The following is a 21,472-nucleotide window of genomic DNA, read 5'->3' as shown; positions in this document are numbered from 1 at the left end:
AGTATAAAGAATGCTGCCCAATCCAGGAGCAAACACAACAGAAATTCGCACTCAAAGGTCCTAGAGATCTTACAAAACAGTAGCTGTTTCATAAGAAGATTAGTCAGAATAAATGAAATAGTTCTATGAGTCAAATTCCAGGTGGAAAAGAAAACAGTATTTACTGTGACATACCACTGGACGTGAACAATGTGCATTACAATGCTACAAATTAGATGACAGGTTTCTTTGTATGACATATACAATACAAAGGATAGCATTTCACCTTAACTATAAATAGGCATTATGATATGTGTTACACCTATTAGACTGCAACAACAGTGACAAGACAATTGTCTGCATACTAAAAAAAAAAAAAAAAAAAATAGTTATTTTTATCTGCGACATATTTGTAACCCTGTACGATTGGAAAATATGTCATGCCTTAAATGTCTGGTTAAAAACAATTATGTTTAAAACAATAGAGGAAGGGGGGATTTATTTAGATCTCTGTGCACTTTAGATCTGGTCTGCACAAAAATTAAGAGACTTTTTTAATAAGTGGGCTGGGCCTAGCACAGAACTGGTATAAATTGTGGTTTATAGCAGGAGTAAATTGTAGTTGATATATACGCCAGCTGTACGCTGTGAGCTGGCATAGATTTCTAATGCTGCCACACTGCATTAGAAGTGCATGGAGTTATAAAATCTGTCACGATCCTACACGGTTTCATAAGATTGTGTGTGAAACATCGGACTTAGTCATTTCCTCTCTATTTGTCTGAAAGTTATACATTTTTGTAATACACCTTAAGAAATGTTGCAGTCTTTGATCACATTCAACCAGAAGCTCTGTAGTCCATATTGTTTCAACAGTGTTCTTTATGTTCCTCTGTCATTTTGTGTTGAGATATCAGGAGCAGTAAGAATTGTATTGAGGGGATAGGAGGCAGCAGGTATTAGATATATGGATGTCAAAGAGGGCGTTACATTCTGGAGGATCCAATGCATCATGCAATACAGGCACGCAACGTTACTCAGTTACTCACAGTGATAAACTTATATGAACTCCATCTAGTGGTGGCTGTCAGCTGCCAGAATTTTCCAGTTTAACTTTGATTGTGTAAGGCAGAAAAAGATAACTTGAGCTCAGACCCTTTTAAACATTAGAATTATTTAAATTATTAGATAAGCACATTATTTTAGATTTAAAAATTAAAATTGCAGTGATTTAAATCCACCACGGATGTACCTATTAACCTCATTACTGCCCAACATATATTATACCACTACACTCTTCCCACTTTATTTAGTATGAGTTGGCACTGCTTACAAGGTGCATTTTGCTGGTACACTTTATATGGCACTATTGTTTGTAGGGCATTCCTCTCGCACTAAATTTTTGTCTCACTCTGCATGGTCTTATTAAAGTAGATAGTCTTATGTTGTCAGCCAGAGATAGTTTGGCTCGTATTATTTGCTTTTTATTATTTGTGGTATTATTTATGTTCTGTGGCACGGCATTATGTATATAGGATAACAGCATTATTTATCTGTAATATATGGTGGTGTGGTGGCCCAGTACGGGATGGTGTTTCCTCGTACTTCTCCTGTCCTGTCAGGCACAGTCTCTCCATGTCCCCAGGGCTTTATGTATTATCCCCTATGTATATAAGTTGTGATATTAATAATGTACTGTTTCTTTTTCATACAATGTGATTGTTACCCAGGAGGCACTAATGACCAGGTGACCCCCAAGTGACCTATGGGCTCCTTGCACAGCCCCCTATATAACCAGGGGAGGGGCTGCAATCTCTCTCTTAGTTCCTGAGGTCCAGTGCAGTCAAGTCATCTTAGTGTGTGTTTTCGGAGCATTGGATGCCTCAAGCCTAAAGACTGCAGCTACCTGTCAATTGCAAGTAAGCCAAAGTCATCTAATTGTCAGTCATGACGTCAGTGAAGTCAAGTCTACTATTTAGTCACCGTGACCTGCACCAAAATCTGTCTAACTTCTGCAAGTCGCAGCAAGCCTGTGAGGTCCCCCTGTGTCACTGGTCACCTCCTTGGGATATTGGCTGTACTGCATAGACTGTGTCATCTGTCTACCTTCAGTAAAGCTACCGTTTGTCCGTAACTTCATTGTCCCCGTGCCTAGCCCAGGACCAGCAGTATTACATTCATGTGGTTAAGGCTAAACCACGCCCTGGCGTCATGACATGAAGGGGTTAATAACATCTGCCCCTTGGGTTATAACATCTACCCTGCACCTCACACCCTGACGCCACAGTGGCATTGGTTATGGGTACAGTCTGGCAGCATTGTCTATATAAATTGTGTGGTAGCATTATTTATTTGTAATGAGGTGATGTCAGTCTTCTTCTAATGCATTTATATATGTGTGTGTGGAAACAATGGTGGAAATTTATGAATCGTTTTCCCCCTTTTTTTTGCTGTACTTTGGTGCAGGGATTTTTTACACCAATGTTTTACGGCTTTTCATTTAGAAAGTTTTTCTGAGAGAACATAGCAAGTCGTGATTTCAGTTGATATCATGCAGCTGTCAGGAATTTATGATGTGCGGCTTTTCAGTTTGTCGCATCTTTTGGCGCAACTGCACTAACTGAGATGCAAATCTGTACCAGCCCTGACCTGGCTTACTAAACTAACTGGACAGCATTATTAAAAAGTTATACATTTTGTCAAATAGGTTTAAAAGTCGCACAAAAGAGGGGGCACCATACAAAGTGGATACTGATCAGCACCACATACATCACATGCCCTGCACCAATTGATACATTTGGTGCAGGTGCACAGTTTCCACCACACTAATTATTGGGGTAAAAAGATGTGCACCTACACCACTCTTGATGAATTCCCCCCAATGTATGCATAAATATACCTGAGACCTTCCCTACAAAAAATTTCCAAGTATATTCAGTAATCAAGTCTGACTAGATGAAACTTGGAGAGACAAATGACAACAGTTGTATCTGTAGATTACAAAAATAAAGTCCCTATTACATGAAGCAATTACTGTCTGAACAGGCCAATAACACCCTGTGTAACAGGGCCAGGGATCAGCTGAGGAACATGCAAACACTTGTTCTTCATTTTATTCTGCTAGAAAAATGCTTTTTCGTTGGCTGCTCATTTCCTCTTGTAATAGGGAATTTGCAGCTGAGGACTGATTAAAGCAAATAGCCGGATAAAAGACCCAATGATCGTTCATGTACGTGCTTGTGCCTAATAATTGCGTCATAATAGGCTGTTTAAATGAGCACTGATCTAGTAGATTAGCACTTGTTTACAAAGAGCATAGGACCATAAGACTGCACTCCCTCTGAGGACTGTAAGAATGCAGGATTATGCCACAATAACATACTCAAGTTCTCAAGGCATAAAGCTCTAAACCAATCACTGTAAAAGGGAGTCTTTAAATAGTTACAAGTAGAGTGTTCAATAGTACCAATACAAAAACTTAGGTATGAGGGCATGTAGTGGCTTTTGATCATTTTTAGGGTGCGTTCCCACATGGCGTATACGCAGCGTATTTCACACTGCACAAAATTTACGGCAGCAGCGGGAAATACGGTGCGTATTCCTTGCTCACTATACACACAGGGCTTTCTGGCGGCAGCCCTATGCGTGTAGTGAGTTTTAGAGGTGGGGCCGTGTGCCGGCGTGACTGTGACGCGCGGCTCCGCCTCCAAAACTCACTGCACACATAGGGCTGCCGCCGGAAAGCCCTGTGTGTATAGTGAGCAAGGAATATGCAGCGTATTTCCCGCTGCTGCCGTAAATTTTGCGCAGCGTGAAATACGCTGCGTATAATCCATGTGGGAAAGCACCCTTACCAGCAAAAGAAGATGCTCTGTCATGTGACTGAAAGTGGCCATGGTGTAATGACAGACTACATAGGATCAATGATTGTCCTCACATGTGGATCAGTCAGCTATTTTTATTACTGTCCTACAATAAACTATAATTACAACAATATAAATAAAACTTGATGGATCCTCTTGTTATACTGAAGTTTATGGAAAATATATAACTATAGAGCTGTTTCAAGGCAAATATGGAAGCTACTCACTCCACAGCTGTAACTTTTCTTCTTTTTTCAATTCTAGATGATATTTTCCAACATAAACGCTGCCTGTATGCTGCTGCCATAAATGTCAGATCAGATGCCTGGATGTGGTGTTTTAAAAGGGTACTCGAGTGGAAAAAAAAATTTCAAATAAACTGGTGCCAGAAAGTCAAACAGATTTGTAAATAACTTCTTAATTATTCCAGAATCTTAATCCTTCCATTACTTATCCGCTGCTGTATGCTCCAGAGGAAGTTGAGTTATTTTCAGTCTGACCACAGAGCTCTCTGCTGACACCTCTGTCGATGTCAGGAACTGTCCAGAGTAGGAGCAAATCCCTATGGCAAACCTCTCCTGCTCTGGACAGTCCCTGACATTGACAGATGTCAGCAAAGAGCACTGTGATCAGAATGAAAAGAACAACAACATAGAACTCATCTTCCTGTGGAGCATACAGCAGCTGATAAGTACTGGTAGGAGTAAGATTTTTTAATAGAAGTAATTTACAAATCTGTTTAACTTTCTTGGTCCAGTTGATTTGAAAAAAATAAATAAATAAATAGTTTTCCACCGGAATACCCGTTTAACCTGTTCCTAACTGAATTTTTTAAATGAGGTAGTTAAAACCCCATGTGTTCCGGGCAGAGATCTGCAACAGGGCCCCATGTGCCAATTATAATACTGGTCTCTTCTAGGGCCCTGGTGCGACTGCTACCTCTGCACGCTCTATAGTTACAGTGGGGATGCAAAATTTGGGCACCCCAGGTAAAAATTTGTATTAATGTGCACAAAGAAGCCAAGGAAAGATGGAAAAAACTCCAAAAGGCATCAAATTACAGATTAGACATTCTTATATGTCAAAAAAAAGTTAGATTTTATTTCCATCATTTACACTTTAAAAATAACAGAAAACAAAAAAATGGTGTCTGCAAAAGTTTGGGCACCCTGCAGAATTTATAGCATGCACTGCCCCCTTTGCAAAGCTGAGACCTGCCAGTGTCATGGATTGTTCTCAATCATCATCTGGGAAGACCAGGTGATGTCAATCTCAAAGGTTTTAAATGCCCAGACTTATCTGACCTTGCCCCAACAATCAGCACCATGGGTTCTTCTAAGCAGTTGTCTAGAAATCTGAAACTGGAAATAGTTGACGCTCACAAAGCTGGAGAAGGCTATAAGAAGATAGCAAAATGTTTTCAGATGTCAATATCCTGTGTTCGGAATGTGATTAAGAAATGGCATTCATCAGGAACAGTGGAAGTTAAAGCAAGATCTGGAAGATCAAGAAAAATGTCAGACAGAACAGCTGGCAGGATTGTGAGAAAAGGAATTCAAAACCCACGTTTGACTGCACAATCCCTCCAGAAAGATCTGGCAGACACTGGAGTTGTGGTACACTATTACACTATAAAGAGATACTTGTACAAATATGGTCTTCATGGAAGAGTCATCAGAAGAAAACCTCTTCTATGTCCTCACCACAAAAATCAGTGTTTGAACTTTGCAAATGAACATATAGACAAGCCTGATGCATTTTGGAAACAAGTTCTGTGGACCGATGAGGTTAAAATTGAACTTTTTGTCCGGAATGAGCAAAGGTACGTTTGGAGAAGAAGGAGAACAGAATTTAATGAAAAGAACCTCTGTCCAACTGTTAAGGATGGGGGTGGATCAATCATGCTTTGGGGTTGTATTGCAGCCAGAGGCACAGGGAACATCTCAAGAGTAGAAGGAAAAATGGATTCAATAAAATTTCAGCAAATTTTGGATGCTAACTTGATGCAATCTGTGAAAAAGCTGAAGTTAAAGAGAGGATGGCTTCTACAAATGGATAATGATCCTAAACACACCTCGAAATCTACGGGGGATTACATCAAGAGGTGTAAACTGAAGGTTTTGCCATGGCCTTCACAATCTCCTGACCTCAACATAATTGAAAATCTATGGATAGACCTTAAAAGAGCAGTGACAGCCCAGAAATCTCAAAGAACTGGAAGACTTTTGTAAGGAAGAATGGGCAAAGATACCTCAAACAAGAATTGAAAGACTCTTGGCTGGCTACAAAAAGCGTGTACAAGCTGTGATACTTGCCAAAGGGGGCAGTATAAGATATTAACCCTGCAGGGTGCCCAAACTTTTGCAGACGCCATTTTTTTGTTTTCTGTTATTTTGAAAGTGTAAATGATGGAAATAAAATCTAACTTTTGTTGACATATAATAAGAATGTCTAATCTGTAATTTGATGCCTTTTGGAGATTTTTCCATCTTTCCTTGGCTTCTTTATGTACATTAATACAAATTTTTACCTGGGGTGCCCAAACTTTTGATCCCCACTGTATGGCCCTGTTTAAAGGCTAAAAATGCCCCTGTCAAAAGATGCTTTATGCAGCCTGGATTCAAGATTAAACATGAATGATTGTGTTCCTAATTATTATTATATATATATATATATATATATATATATATTTGTCATGCTTAATTTTTTCAGAACTTCAAATAAAATATTACATAATACAAAGACAACCTGGGTAAACCTGCAGTCATTTTGCAGACTTTCATGGCAGTGTGGTTTTGACTGTGTACTTCAGCTGTAGTAGACTTGGTCTTGGTTATATGACAAACAGGATCAATTTAGTAATTTAAAGGGGTACTCCAGTGCTTAGAAACTACATTTTATCCCACGCCCCCTCCCATAGGCTTGCATTGAGGGGGCGGAGCGTGACATCACACGGGGCGGTGCCTTGACGTCACAACGCTCCATCCCCGTGATCGACAGTAATCAGACCCGGAGAGAACACGCTCCGGGGACTGATTTTAACAGCGGGACCCCTGTGATCAGGCATCTTATTCCCTATCCTTTGGATAGGGGATAAGATGTCTAAGTGCCGGAGTACCCCTTTAAGGGTAAGGTCACACGTAATGCAGGAGCAGTGGAGGACCAGAAGCAGAGGAACTGGGAGCTGCAGCAGGACCGCAGGCTGGGGATAGGTAAGTATAGCTGTGTGTCCTGGTTTGTCTGCTGGTATCAGCATTATGCCGCTATCAGCAGACACAGACTGAGCTGCGACTCCCCCAGCGCATGCACAGCTTAATCACAGCCATCACGGCCGCTCGGCTTAGCAAAGGGAGGGACCACCATGTCTGAGTATGCAGTGTATGCACAAGTGCGACTCCCAGCTCAGTCTGTGTCTGCTCGTATTGGTGTATGGCTGCTACGAGCATACAAACCAGGACACACAAGCAAAGTAGGAGGCTGACTCTAAGGGCGGTAAGTAGCACACCCGCATCGTCAAATACACTGCGGAAGTGCAACGTGTGACCTTACCCTAAAAGAGTATTCCAGAATTTTAAACTAATTCATATTGGCCCAGATTTATCAAACTGTGTGAAAGAAAAAGTGGAGAGATTTTTCCCACTGCAACCAATCACAGCTCAGCTAACGAGCTCTGGTAAAGTGAAAGCTGAGCTGTGATTGGTTGCTGTGGGAAAATCTCTCCACTTTTTCTCTCATACAGTTTGATAAATCTGGGCCATAGTGCATAGGTTGTAAAAATAAGAAAGAAAAGCTATACTTATCTATCCCCAGCCTGCCGCTCCTGCTGCAGCTCCCATTTCCTCTGCTTCTGGTCCTCCACTGCTTTCTGCCTACTTACAAAATCAATTTCCAAAAAGAAAAAAATATATATTTTAAATTGTAACTGTAACGTTGGATGAAAAATTATTATAGTGTAGCACTATGCACTATAATAATTTTTTTTTAAATTCCTCTATTTCAATTCAGTTTGTAAATAGCTGTACAGAGGGACCATTATCTGCTCTTCTGGCTGCTCATAACTATGCCTTAGGAACAGAGCGTCCTGCTCTGTCTCCATAGCACCCATGGCCAGATCAACACTCAGCACCATAGCATGTGGAATGTGTATGGAAAAAGTGATATGCCATGTATCCATATACAATTTCAGTGTAGGATACACTGGTCTTATTAAATTTCCCTCATAGTGTATATGTATTTTCTGCTTTATACAAATCTTTTTATGGAAGCAAATCTTCTTTGCTCTTTTTTTCTCCTCTTTTAGAAAAAAAATTGTCCAGGAACAAGAACTAGAAAACTCACTGCTGGAATTTAGCAAATAATGCAGTGAGCGCCATGATTTCTTCTTATCATTATCATATGATTTATTTTATAAAAGGACAACACAGACTGACCCCTGATTTCATCCCATACCTAGAGCTGTTGGCCAGGTGGTAGGGCTGTATGCACAGGATCAGAGCGCACAGCTCCTAAAGTGCATCTTGAAATATGGTGTGCTGCAGGCTTAAAGGGGTACTCTGCCCCTGGACATCTTATCCCCTATTCAAAGGATAGGGGATAAGATGTCTGATTGTGGGGGTCCTGCAGCTGGGACCCCCGCGATCTCTGTGCAGCACCCGGCGTTCATTTAGAAAGCTGGATGCGGTTGGCAGGGGTCGTGACGTCACACCCCCTCCCATAGACTTGCCTTGAGAGGGTATGGATGTGACGTCACGACCCCTGCTGCCCGCTTCAAGCTTTTAGAGCAAAATGTTCCGACTGCTGGGGCAGCGGAGTACCCCTTTAAGGGAATAGGGTCAGCTGCTTTGAATAAACATTGGTGATCATGAACGAGTAAAGTAGTAAGGCAGGACCGTGTAATATTTAGAAACAACCACTCATTAATAGAATCCTACACACTGTATGATTTAAGGGATATATATTTAATATAAAATGTACTCCTACACTTGTAGCACTGGTATATATCCTTTGCCTAAATGTCAGTGATATAATGAAATGGTGTCAGTGAATTAACAGTAGCATAGTTATAACAGTACTTATATCGGAAAGTGTATGCAATCCGCTATGTGATCTTCCTATATATTGTCTGTGCAAGCACCCAGATCAGTATGCTCCTTACTGAGGACAAACTTACTGGACTGGTTGGGGGAGAACAGGCAAGAACATATTACAGCTATTGATGAATTTTTGCAAATTTTAGGGCTGGTTTTAAAAAGCTGAAATAAGTATGGTGGCAACATAAACATCTTGGCCCTCATTTACTAAGCTAAAACTGACTAGTTTTCATCAGGGTTATTTTTGCGCATTGTGTCTGCGACATGTCTGCGCCAGTCTGCGACAGTGTGCGCTAGGGTAGGGTAAATCCGACAAACCTGACAGTGCATAGTGAAAAGCCGAAAAGGGGGCGTGGTCTGTGGCAATGGGCGTGGGGATAGTCAGAAAAGGGGTGTGGTTTAACAACACTACCTTTTTACTATTGAATTTACAGCAAATCCTGTGAATAAATGGCTGGAAATTTCCACCTAGCAATAGCTGGTCAGAAAATGTTCTCGACTTGTAAATCTGTGAATCCCCATAGCAAATAGAGGGGAATCCTGTAAGGCCCCTTTCACATTTTAAAGTCCCTCCATTAAAAGATCAGTTATAAACATCCGTTAGAAAAGCCTTAAAGGGGTACTCCGAAGGAAAACTTTTTTTTTTTTAAATCAATTGGTGCCATAAAGTTAAACAGATTAGTAAATTACTTCCATTAAAAAATATTAATCCTTCCAGTACTTAATAGCTGTTGAATACTACAGAGGAATTTTTTTCTTTTTGGAACACAGTGCTCACTGCTGACATCATGACCACAGTACTCTCTGCTGACATCTCTGTCCATTTTAGGAACTGTCCAGAGCAGCATATGTTTTCTATGGGGATTTTCTCCTACTCTGGACAGTTCTTAAAATGGACAGAGGTGTCAGCAGAGAGCACTGTGGTCATGATGTCGGCAGAGAGCTCTGTGTTTCATAAAGAAAATAATTTCCTCTGTAGTATTCAACAGCTAATAAGTACTGGAAGGATTAAGATTTTTTTAATAGAAGTAATTTACATATCTGTTTAACTTTCTGGCACCAGTTGATTCAAAAAAAAGTTTTCCACCGGAGTACCCCTTTAAAAATGGATGTTAAACGTCCGTTACAAAATCCCATTCAAGTCTATGTGATTTTTTTATTATCCGTTATGACCCATTATAGTCCGTCATGAATAACGGACGTTATTTGTGACGGAAGAAAAATGCACTATTTCTCCCGTTACTATCTTCCGTCACAAAATAACGTCCGTTGTTAATAACGGGCTATAACAAGTTAAAACGGATAATGTAAAAATCCCATAGACTATAATGAGATTTTGTAACAGCTGTATGGGATTTTCTAAAAATCTACACAAAACTATTTCAATTTTCCACCTACAGACCCATATGAGGGCTTTTTTTTTTTTTTTTTTTTGCACTACCAATTTTACTTTGTATGACATCAATCATTTCACCACAAAATCTTTGGCAAAAGCAGAAAAAAAATATTTGTGGGGCAAAATTGAAAAAAAAATGCCATTTTGTAACTTTTGGGGACTTCCGATTCTACACAGTGCACTTTTCGGTAAAAATTACAAACTTATCTTTATTCTGTAGGTCTATACGGTCAAAAAGATACCAAATTTATATAGGTTTTATTTTATTTTACTACTTAACTACTTAAAATTAACTACATGCACCAAAATAAGTATGTTTTTCTTTTAGTTTTCTTAGGGTATACAAAATGACCAAAAATACACACTTTGGACTTTGGAATTTTTACGATTACGCCATTGACCGTGCGGTTTAATTAACATTATATTTTTATAGTTCGGTCATTTACACACGCAACGATACATATATATATTTTTTTTTATGGGAAAAGGGAGGTGATTCAAACTTTTATTAGGGAAAGGGTTAAATCCCATTTATTAAAGAGTACCTCTCATCAAATAAACTTTTGATATATTTTAGATTAATGAATGTTGAATAACTTTCCAATAGCATGTTAATGAAAAATATGCTTCTTTCTATTGTATTTTTCCCGATCAGTCCTGTCAGCAAGCATTTCTGACTCATGCTGGAGTCCTAAACACTCAGAGCTGCCAGCCTGCTTTGTTCACAGCCAAACAGGCTGTGAACAAAGCAGGCTGGCAGCTCTGAGTGTTCTCCTTTGTGAACAAAGCAGACTGGCAGCTCGTAGTGTTTAGGACTCCAGCATGAGTCTGAAATGCTTGCTGCCATGACTGGTAGGGAGACCCCTAGTGGTCATTTCTTCAAAGTGGAAAATTAAATAGAAAGAAGCATATTTTTTAATAACATGCAATTGTAAAGTTATTCTGCATACATTAATCTATAATATATCAAAAGTTTTTTTTGATGAGAGGAACCCTTTAACTTTTTTTTTTCACCATTTTTTAGGGGACTATTACATGCAATTTTCTGACTGCATACACTGTTCAATGCTATGTCATAGCAGGCATGGAGCAGCAGATTGCTGATTGGATGGAGAGGAGGCAGGTAGGGACCCCCCCCCCCCCCCTCTCCTCTCAGCTGTCCCGAACAGCCCGACTTAGCTGCCGGGAACCGTTTAATTTCCCTTTAGATGTGCGTGATCACCTTTGATTGCCGCGTCTAAGGGGTTATTGCCGGGCATCAGCGAGATAGGTGATGTCCGGTATTAGACACGGGTCCCGGCTATGACGCAGGGTCAGCCCGCGTGACCAGGGCATACAGGTATGCCCTTGGTCCCCAAGGTGTTAATAATTTTACATCATAGGAAAAAATATTTGATCCCCAGCTGATTTTGTACATTTGCCCAATGACAAAGAAATTGACCAGTCTATAATTTTAGTAGTTTATAGAAAGTTTATTAGCCTTTTTTTTTTTTTTTTTTAAAGAACTGATCAACTAACATACATCAGTAAATTTACCATATTTCTCCAAGTGTCTGCTTATCCTCTACATATTATACTACTCTCTATCTATGATTCCATAATTACACACCGTCAATCACCTCCTGTTGCTGGGGGGAGATGTAGATCACGTCACCTCCACAAATGTGCTGCTCTTGGTCAGACGACCAATAGCAGCTGGCAGAGGAGAGGTTAATAAGAGAAGGAGCCAGATCTGACCAGGGCACCAGCCTCCAGCCACCTGTAGTCAGGGTAAGCTTTGTGTAAAGGTAAAGGGACAGGTAGGAGTTTGAAAATAAACAAAAGTTTTAAAAAAAATCCCCCCCCCGAGCCCCTAATAGGTCTTCAAGGGTCTGCCGCACACTTTGCATCATGACCCGGCCCTACTAGGGTTTCAGAGCACTGCATTTGGCCACCTTTTTTTGGGGGGGGGGGGGGGGCGCAGCGTTTTATTTTTTTATTTTTATAACGGTGTGTGATATTTTATCACACACTATTATATAAAGTTTGCACCAAGTGCACACACATACATGCTTCCCCGCACCCCCCCCCCCACACACCTTCCCCCCCACCACCGTAGGAGGCATATGCTTTACTTGCAGAGGAGGCATTTGCTTTACTTGCCTCCGACTCCTACAGGGGGCTCATAATCGGTGAACCTGGAGACCCCCAGAGAGATATCAGCCACAGATTACTGAGTTTGTTGGCGACTCAGGAATCCGGATTGACATAGTCGGATACACTGAAATTGACTTTTGTTGTTGTTATTATTTCAGTGATGACTTTGTCAATCTAATAGTGGAGCAAACGAACTTGTACGCCCAACAGTTCATTGCCCACCACCCAGATTAGTTTTTGGCTAGATCCAATGAATGGTACGCTGTTGATGCAGCCAAAATAAGGACATTTTGGGGCCTCGTGCTGCATATGGGCCTTGTGAAAAAAACAAGTGTCAGGCAGTACAGGAGCGGGGACGTCCTCTACCAGACCCAGCTTAACAGTATAGCCATGACACGGAAGCAGTTTGAGGACATTTAGAAATGCCTGCATTATGCCATTATGCTGATAATGCGGCATGTCCCCCCGAAGTGATCCTGCCTATGATGGGCTTTATAAAGTGAGGCCGGACATAGATCACTTTGGGGGCAAATTTTTGTAGGCCTATGTACCCCACATGGAGCTCTCTGTAGATGAGTCTCTTAAAGGACTTCTGTAGTGCAATTTAACGTATCAGTTATAGATCGCGAGGGGTCCAAGCGCTGGGGCCCCCCGGGATCTCCTGGAAGGGGCTGCAGCAGTATGCTGGAAAAGGGGTGTTCTGTCCCCGCATGACGCTGCGGCCGACACGCCCCCTCCATGAACCCAAAATTTATAACATAATTTCTCCCGAGTAAAGAGGTGCCTGCTGAACGATTTCAGCAGGCATCTTGGTCCGATCCCGCCCGGCTTAAGTACCAGGGCGTCAGGGCATACCTGTATGCCCTGGGTCCTTAAGTGGTTAAAGAAGCAATCTGATTGGTTCATTTGGGCAACTGGCCAACTTTGCCTCTGCATAGGTTTTGATAAATATTCCACATTGTATTTAGAATATAAGTCTATACAAACAGTGTATTCAAAGCGCAAAAATAGGGACTTAGAAAAGTTATGTATATAATACAACTTACAATGAAGATGCGATGTTCTGTGCTAGTGTTCAGAGTTTCAATCTTGAGAATCTTACCCAATAAGGCTCTGTACTTTTCACACTGTCCTCCAGATGATGTGGATATAGTGATGTCCTTGCAGGTAATGTTTGATAGTCTGAGTTTGGGGAGGTTTGGGAGACAGCCCCAGCCAGCGGCGTCTCGACCTAAACTTTTCCGCTGAAGTCTGTGTATTTGATTTGAGTGATGTCACTACTGTGAAACTGAAAGGTCAGAAAGGCTTCCAACGTGTTTCAAAGGCAAATACAGACTCCTTGGTTAGGGAGAGCGCTAACTGTTCCTCCTATCCTTTTAAAGGCTTCAGATGGGATGTTTTATCATGCTACTTGCATTAGTGAGAACAAGCTAGTTTGTTTATTTATGTATGTTTTTTGTATATTCACTGGTCGGATGTGGCTATCAATTTTTTTAACGCTCCCCCTGTAGAAAGAGGTTGTATTTGTTTTTGAAACGCGTTGGAAGCCATTCTGACCTTTCAGTTTCACAGTAGTGTCGTCACTCGAACCAAACACACAGACTTCAGCGGGAAAGGGTTAGGTTGAGAAGTCGCAGGCCGGGGCTGTCTCCCAAACCTCCCCAAACTCGGACTATCAAGCATTACCTGCAAGGACATCACTATATCCACATCATCTGGAGGACAGTATGAAAAGGAGCATATTGGTACAGAGCTTTATTGGGTGAGGCTCTCAAGATTGAAACTCTGAACACTAGCACAGAACATCGCATCTTCATGGTAAGTTGTATTAAATACATAACTTTTTTAAGTCCCTACTTTTGCGCTTTGAATACACTGTTTATATCATTTCAACCTTTTACATGATAAATAGGGAACCATATTTTTTCCTCTTAGCAGCAAATAGGGCATCTACTACCTTAAAAAGCGCTGTGTAGTTATATATTATTTTTAGAATGTAAGTCATAGGTGTGATTTTTTTAAGGCTAGGGCTCCATGGCAACATTTGGCCACCCACAAGTCTCAGTAGCATTGTGGTAATACCATAGCTCGAATGTTACCATTTGCTTATGAAAGAATCCAGGATGAATTGTCATTCAGCTTTTATGTTAATAGATTAAGTGCAGGTGGTGGAAACCCTAGGTGAAGAGGGAAAATCTATTAAAGTAACCTTCTGATTTATTCTGTATAATAAAGTGTAAGGCTGCATTCACATCTCGGTTTTACACTACGGGTGCCGGATCCGGCTGGGGGAGGGGAAAACCGTGCTCTCCCATACCCCAGCTCAACTCCATTCACTTTAATGAGCCGACCGGAGTCAAACGGTGACTCCGGTCGGCTCATTTTTGACCCGTATCCAGTTTTGTGACCGGACCTAGAACCGTAGTGTACTACGGTTTTAGGTCCGGTCACAAAACTGGATAAGGGTCAAAAATGAGTCGACCGGAGTCACCGTTTGACTCCGGTCGGCTCATTAAAGTGCATGGAGTTCAGCACTGGTCCGGCTGGGGTACGGGTGAGCCCGGTTTGCCCCTCCCCCAGCCGGATCCGGCACCCGTAGTGTAAAACCGAGATGCGAATGCAGCCTAACTCTGGCTCTTCACTGGAGTCAGGGGCCCAGTTGGCTCATTTTACATATTCATATTCTCGACGTCCTAGTGACTTGAAGTCTCACAACATGAATAGGTAAATTGAGTCGACGGGGCCCCGCCTCCAGCATGCAATTCACGGAATATAGCAGAGGATCTTCTGGAGGACGTATCTCTGGACCTAAGAAACGTAATTTTGGTAAGTGACACCTCGTCGGTTTCCTGTTCACCCACGCTATAACCCAGTGTATTGGGTTTAGTGGAACAGGCTGACAGTTTTTCTTTAACCCCTAGAGGACATGCAGCATACAGATACGTTGCTGTCCCCTGGTACTTACTGCACAGTGGGTTCTGCAATCACTGTGTCTCTTGACATGGTGATCTAAACAAGCCGGCTGCTATTATCAGCAGTCCAAGCCTCATGGATAATGGCGACATCAGTGATCACACTAATGTCCGCCATTAATCATTTATATGCTGTGATCAATACAGCATTTAAAGCATTAGAGGGGACTCATCGGACCACCCGCAGAACGATTGTGGGGGTCTGATGAGTCAACATAGTAGTCAAAGCTCTGCGTACATTTTCTATGTCGCTCTGCTGCCATCCACGGGTATGGTCTGTTTTGTGGCAGACTATACAAATGGATCACAGATATTACTGTTCAGTGATAGAAATAATCTATGATGATACAAAAATGTTTTTTTTTTTAAGTAATTAACCCCATTTTACAACTAAAACAATGCAAAAAAAACAACAACAACAAAAAAACAACAACAAAAACATAGTGGGTATCGCCACATACAGAAATGTCCAAACTACAGTATTAAAATAGAATGTTAATGATCCCATAAGGTGAATGATGTAAACTAAATACCAAAGTCCAAAATTACTGATTTTTGTTTACATCCCAGAATAAATTAAATAAAAATGATCAAACAGTCACTGTTACGGAAAAATGTTACAGTTAAATGACGGTAAAAGTTGAACTTTTTTTTTAACCCTTTCAGGACCGAGCTTATTTTTATATTTGGGATTTCATTTTTTCCTCCTCACCTTCTAATAGCCATAACTCTTTTATTTTCTATCTACACCAATATATATGGAGTAGTCTTCTGTCCTTCTGTAAAAGTGGTAGCTGCCAATACAGTGAAGAAGTTTAGGTATTCCTCATTTTAGATACCCTCCCCTAAAAACAACTTTTATTGTGTTTATATTAAGATTCTTATAACCCCTACACACGTTTTAAAATTATCAGCGATGCAGTACTGTGCTTGCAGTGGGGATATTGTATTAACCCCCTACTGTATTAGGTATCACTGGAGCTATGGTGCCTAAATTGTATATATGATTGGTGTGCTACGGTATCTGCATCACCTAACCATAGACTGCCAGTCCTATTATAATTCAAGATCTGCCGCTGGTTAAAACACAGTCAAAACCTCCCCGACGTTTCGCGGATGAATCCGTTTTGCGAGGCAACCCTTGACAAAACGGATTCATCCGCGAAACGTCGGGGAGGTTTTGACTGTGTTTTAACCAGCGGCAGATCTTGAATTATAATAGGACTGGCAGTCTATGGTTAGGTGATGCAGATACCGTAGCACACCAATCATATATACAATTTAGGCACCATAGCTTCAGTGATACCTAAGGCTTGGTCCACACTACGTTTTGTCCCATACGGGAGCGCATACGGCAGGAGGGAGCTAAAACCTCGCGCTCCCGTATGTGACCGTATGCGCTCCCGTATGCCATTCACTTCAATGAGCCGACCGGAGTGAAACGTTCGGTCCGGTCGGCTCATTTTTGCGCCGTATGCGCTTTTACAACCGGACCTAAAACCGTGGTCGACCACAGTTTTAGGTCCGGTTGTAAAAGCGCATACGGCGCAAAAATGAGCCGACCGGACCGAACGTTTCACTCCGGTCGGCTCATTGAAATGAATGACATACGGGAGCGCATACGGTCACATACGGGAGCGCGAGCTTTTAGCTCCCCCCTGCCGTATGCGCTCCCGTATGGGACAAAACGTAGTGTGGACCCAGCCTAATACAGTAGGGGGTTAATACAATATCCCCACTGCAAGCACAGTACTGCATCGCTGATAATTTTAAAACGTGTGTAGGGGTTATAAGAATCTTAATATAAACACAATAAAAGTTGTTTTTAGGGGAGGGTATCTAGTAAGGGCTTATCCCCGAGAGGGGGCAACCCCTTAAAGGTTGATTAATATTCAATTACTCTGAGACCCTCAGGGACACATTTTTGTTTGTTTTTCATATTCCTCATTTTAGCACCAAATCTACGGTGAAACAAACAAAAAATTATTTGTGGTGTAAAATAAAAAAAATAAAAAACACAATTTTGCAAATGTTGGGGATTTCCGTTTCTATGCAGAGCACTTTTCGGTAAAAATGACACTAATGTTTATTCTGTAGGTCCATATGATTAAAATGATACCCAATTTGTTTAGGTTTTATTTTACTACTTAAAAAAATTATTGGGGAGATTTATGAAAACCTGTCCAGAGGAAAAGTTGGCAAGTTGCCCATAGCAACCAATCAGATCGCTTCTTTCATTTTACCAAGGCCTAGGCTCTGCAAAATGAAAGAAGCGATCTAATTGGTTGCTATGGGCAACTTTTCCTCTGCACAGGTTTTGATAAATCTCCCCCTATAACTTTTTTTTTAACGAAATTTGGTATAATTAAAATTGTCCTGTTCTGACCCCTGTAACTCTTTCATTTTTCCACATACAGGGATGTATGAGGGCTTATTTTTTGCACCATGATCTGTAGTTGTTGGGACCATTTAAGTTTTAATGGATCCTTTCGAATGCATTTTATACGTTTTTATCTAGTATATGAAGTGACCAAAAAATATTCATTTTTGGACTTTGCTATTTTTTATATTTGAGCCATTGACTGTGACGTCATTTGCACACTTGCACACGCAGCGACACCAAATGGGCTGTGTTGCTGAGGTAAAATGAAAGCTAGGCTATGACTGGTTACTCATGCAACAAAGACCGTTATTATTTTATTATAAATGAGGCGACTTTCTCGGGCACATTTATGGCGCAGGAATTTAATAGAGTGAAATGTATTTCTGCTCACTCCTGTTCATCACAATAGTAATTAAGGGCTGATATATCTATTCTCCCTGAGGTAAAATCTGACGTTTCCTCGGTGTACAGCTCCATACTGCTGCCACAGATGACAGGAGATGCTGCCGCACACAGGGCTCTGTCACCCGCCTCCTCTCCGCTCTTCTGACAGACTCTGCCGCGCATCGAGGACCAGGAAATATTTTAAACTCCCCTCCGCGTTTTGGCCACGCCCACAGCGGCTCTCGGCTTTCGTGATTGGTGCTCCCGGAGCTGATTTACATTGACGTCAGTAAAGGCTGGAGGTCATCGGTTTGCGGCGCTGTGATTGGCTGCGGCCGGTGTGAGAGCGGCGGCGGTGAGGACCTGCACGGGAGAGCCAGCCGGGAGGAGGAGGGCAGGAGAATAGGCAGAGGGGAGAGAACACTGCAGCACTGCGGGGTGGAATGACAGGCGCGCTGCCTGCACCGGGGACACCGCTACTGCTATAGGAGCGCCATTTTAATTCATTGGGGGGCATCCCAGTGTAGGGCCACAGCGCAGCAGGCGGCGGCGGGGTATGTGCGTCCGGCTGGAGCTGCAGGTCTTTCCCTGCGGTCTTCAGGGGGCGGGGAGGGGGGATCTTCCTGTTGCCAAGAAGAGCGGAGTGTGCAAATGTAAATAAGCCTCTTCCTCCTCCTCCGCTGCTGGAAGAAGATGGTGATGAGGAGGAGTCTCAGGGTCCCCACGAAGACTTTGTAGCCGTGGAGGGGACACCGAGGAAGAGCCGTACCTTCTACCCACCCATGCACCCCGGGGAAATCCCTCATGCCCAACTTGTAAGGCACTGAGGGCGCAGGGCGTGGAGGAGCACAGGATCCCGCATCCTTCCTCGCCTGCCGGTCACATGCATTGATCCGTGGATGATACAATGTTGCCATGCTGATTGATGCTGCTGCACACCACAGGCGATCGGGGATCTGCAGTCCCGTCCTCAGATAGCAGGGTAGTGCTCTGCCCCCTGGTATCGCCCGGGCACAGGGACATGCAGCAGAGTGGCATCAGCCCAGGAGATCACGCAGTGCCAGTGACTGGCAGCACAGACTGAAAGCAGCAGCCACTAGTGGTTTGGATTGGGCTAAGGAGGCATCAAAGCATGGGCTGTGCTCCAAGCATTCACATCTCTGACAGCAGGGTGGTTTATCACAGTGGCAAAGAGTCTGACGACTCCAACTCTCCGCACCAGACCAACACTGTACTGTCTCAGCAGAGCAACTCAGTCCCTGGATTATTCCTTAAATCCTCCAACACGTCCACTTATAAGGTGAGGGCTAATTCCTCTAGGAAAGACAGGAGGGAGCAGAGCCAGAGCATGGAGGTGCCCAGCAGCAGATCCAGTGTGAAGGTAACAGCAGGATGGGCACAGGCATCCACCTACACAGGGCCTACATCAGTGCTCTCAAACCTGGGACCCTCCAGATGTTGCAAAACTACAACTCCCAGCATGCCCGGACAGCCAGCGGCTGTCCGGGCATGCTGGGAGTTGTAGTTTTGCAACATCTGGAGGGCCACAGTTTGAAACCACTGGCCTAGATGGTCTGCCAGCACAGCAGGGTTAAGCGACAGCACCCATTACCTTGTTATGACAATGTAAATAATCTATAATCCAAGCCTATTTATCCTTTGCCATGATAAATCTCCTGCCACCTTCCCAGACTCCGGGCTGCTTCCTTATTATTCTCATACTTATTTTATTTTTATTTTTTTTCTGTTCCTTTCAAAAAAAAAAAAAAAAAACATTCAAAAAGAAAAATTCTATTCAATACCTTTATCTGATTCCAGGGCCTGTGTCTCCCTCTCCCCGTGTGTAATACATGGCCGTTGTCTTTTTATTTGGTTTGTTTGTGTCGGTGTTGTACGTCAGTAGGTAAATATTGATATTTGTATAGTTGTTTTTTTGGCACCGGCCAATAATAGCTGAATGACATATTTGACTTTGGATAGAAAAGCGGCTTGTTAGGAGCTGTCAACCTGTTAGATGGATTGGGGACCAGGGAATTTACTAAATATTCTCATTGCAGACTTGTCTGGTCGGTGTGCACTAGTACAGGCAGATCTATGTTTGTAGGCCTACGTCTAACGGCACTAGGTGAATAGAGAGAGAATCACGGTGAAGCTTAGATTACCAACGACTGAGAGAATGCTTCGTCTCCAGTTCTCTAATCGTAGCTTGGGAAACTTAATGTCCGGCTCCTTTCACTAGAAGGATAGGAGAATGGATAGCAAACGAGCGGCTGGGAAGGAAACTACGATAGTACAGGCAATTTATAAAGGCTCATTTCTCATTGAATACAGATTTACCGGACCGGTGAACTGAAGTCCTTCACATTAGGTTGTCACAAATAGGTTGGGTGAATACCAACACATCTCCTGCGCAATTATGCGTCACCATAATTGGTATCAATGTATAACTACGTAGAATTCAGTTCATAAGTCTAGACGTCAACCATATGGTGGCCTTTAATGGCAGTCGTTTTGGTTGGCACCCATTCCCCCCCCCCCCCCCACACACACAACGGACGTAACTGGTAATAAACAACTAAAAAATCTGTGTGTCTTGTTCTGTAAATTGACAGATTAAGATTTATATTTATCAGGATAAAAAAAAAAATTAACATATGTATGGGGCTGATGAAGTTTCATGGGGTTGGTGAAGTTTCTTCTCTAAAACTTTTCTGCTTTAGGCCTTAAAGCGTACCCGTCAGATCAAAAAAAAACATTTTTTTTTCAATATCAATTTTCTTGGGAATAAAATGTGACAAAAAAAGCAGCCTTTTTTTGGACTTTATTTTTTTATTTTTTTATTTTTTTTTACATTTATGCCGTGGTCGTTAAGGGGTTAAAGCGTACCCGTCAGATCCAACAAAAAAACATTTTTAAAAAATATATCACCCAGTACCTAATCCTGACCATGTACATCTATTTTTTGTGTCTAGCACCTTTATTTTTTTTTTTTATTACACTTTTAATGTAGCTCACTAGTCTGAATTCCTTTCAAAGGGAGGGGGCGTGGCCTCACAGTGCAGGTCTCCGCCCCCTCCCTCAGGATGCTGTCTGCTCACATCTCCCCTAGCATTAGCAAAACTACAACTCCCAGCTTGTCCTCACTGACAGTAGTGGGACACAAGCTGACAGTGGGAGGATTTTTCCTCCAGCTGTGAGCCCTGCGCTCACAGCTGTCAATCAAGGAAGTGTGTCCATGACATAGGTGATGACGCATGGACACAGCAGGA

General features: G+C 42.2%; 1 protein-coding gene across 3 annotated transcripts in view; it reads left to right on the top strand.

Moving 5' to 3' along the window:
• PDE8A (phosphodiesterase 8A) overlaps positions 1–21,472 on the top strand; it is a 347,339-nt gene that overhangs the window by 109,992 nt on the left and 215,875 nt on the right. Inside the window, exon 1 of one of the 3 annotated variants that reach the window (XM_056572182.1) lies at positions 18,631–19,584. The exons of 1 other annotated variant lie outside the window; for it this stretch is intronic. In XM_056572182.1, coding sequence (XP_056428157.1) covers positions 19,336–19,584 — 249 coding nt within the window. In that variant the 5' untranslated portion in view covers positions 18,631–19,335. Of the gene's footprint in view, positions 1–18,630; positions 19,585–21,472 lie in introns of those variants that run through there. One more of the 3 variants, XM_056572184.1, reaches the window with a different exon arrangement.

Source organism: Hyla sarda, chromosome 4 (genome assembly GCF_029499605.1).
Source record: "Hyla sarda isolate aHylSar1 chromosome 4, aHylSar1.hap1, whole genome shotgun sequence".
Classification (NCBI taxonomy): Eukaryota; Metazoa; Chordata; class Amphibia; order Anura; family Hylidae; genus Hyla; species Hyla sarda.
This window is presented reverse-complemented; position numbering and strand designations above follow the sequence as displayed.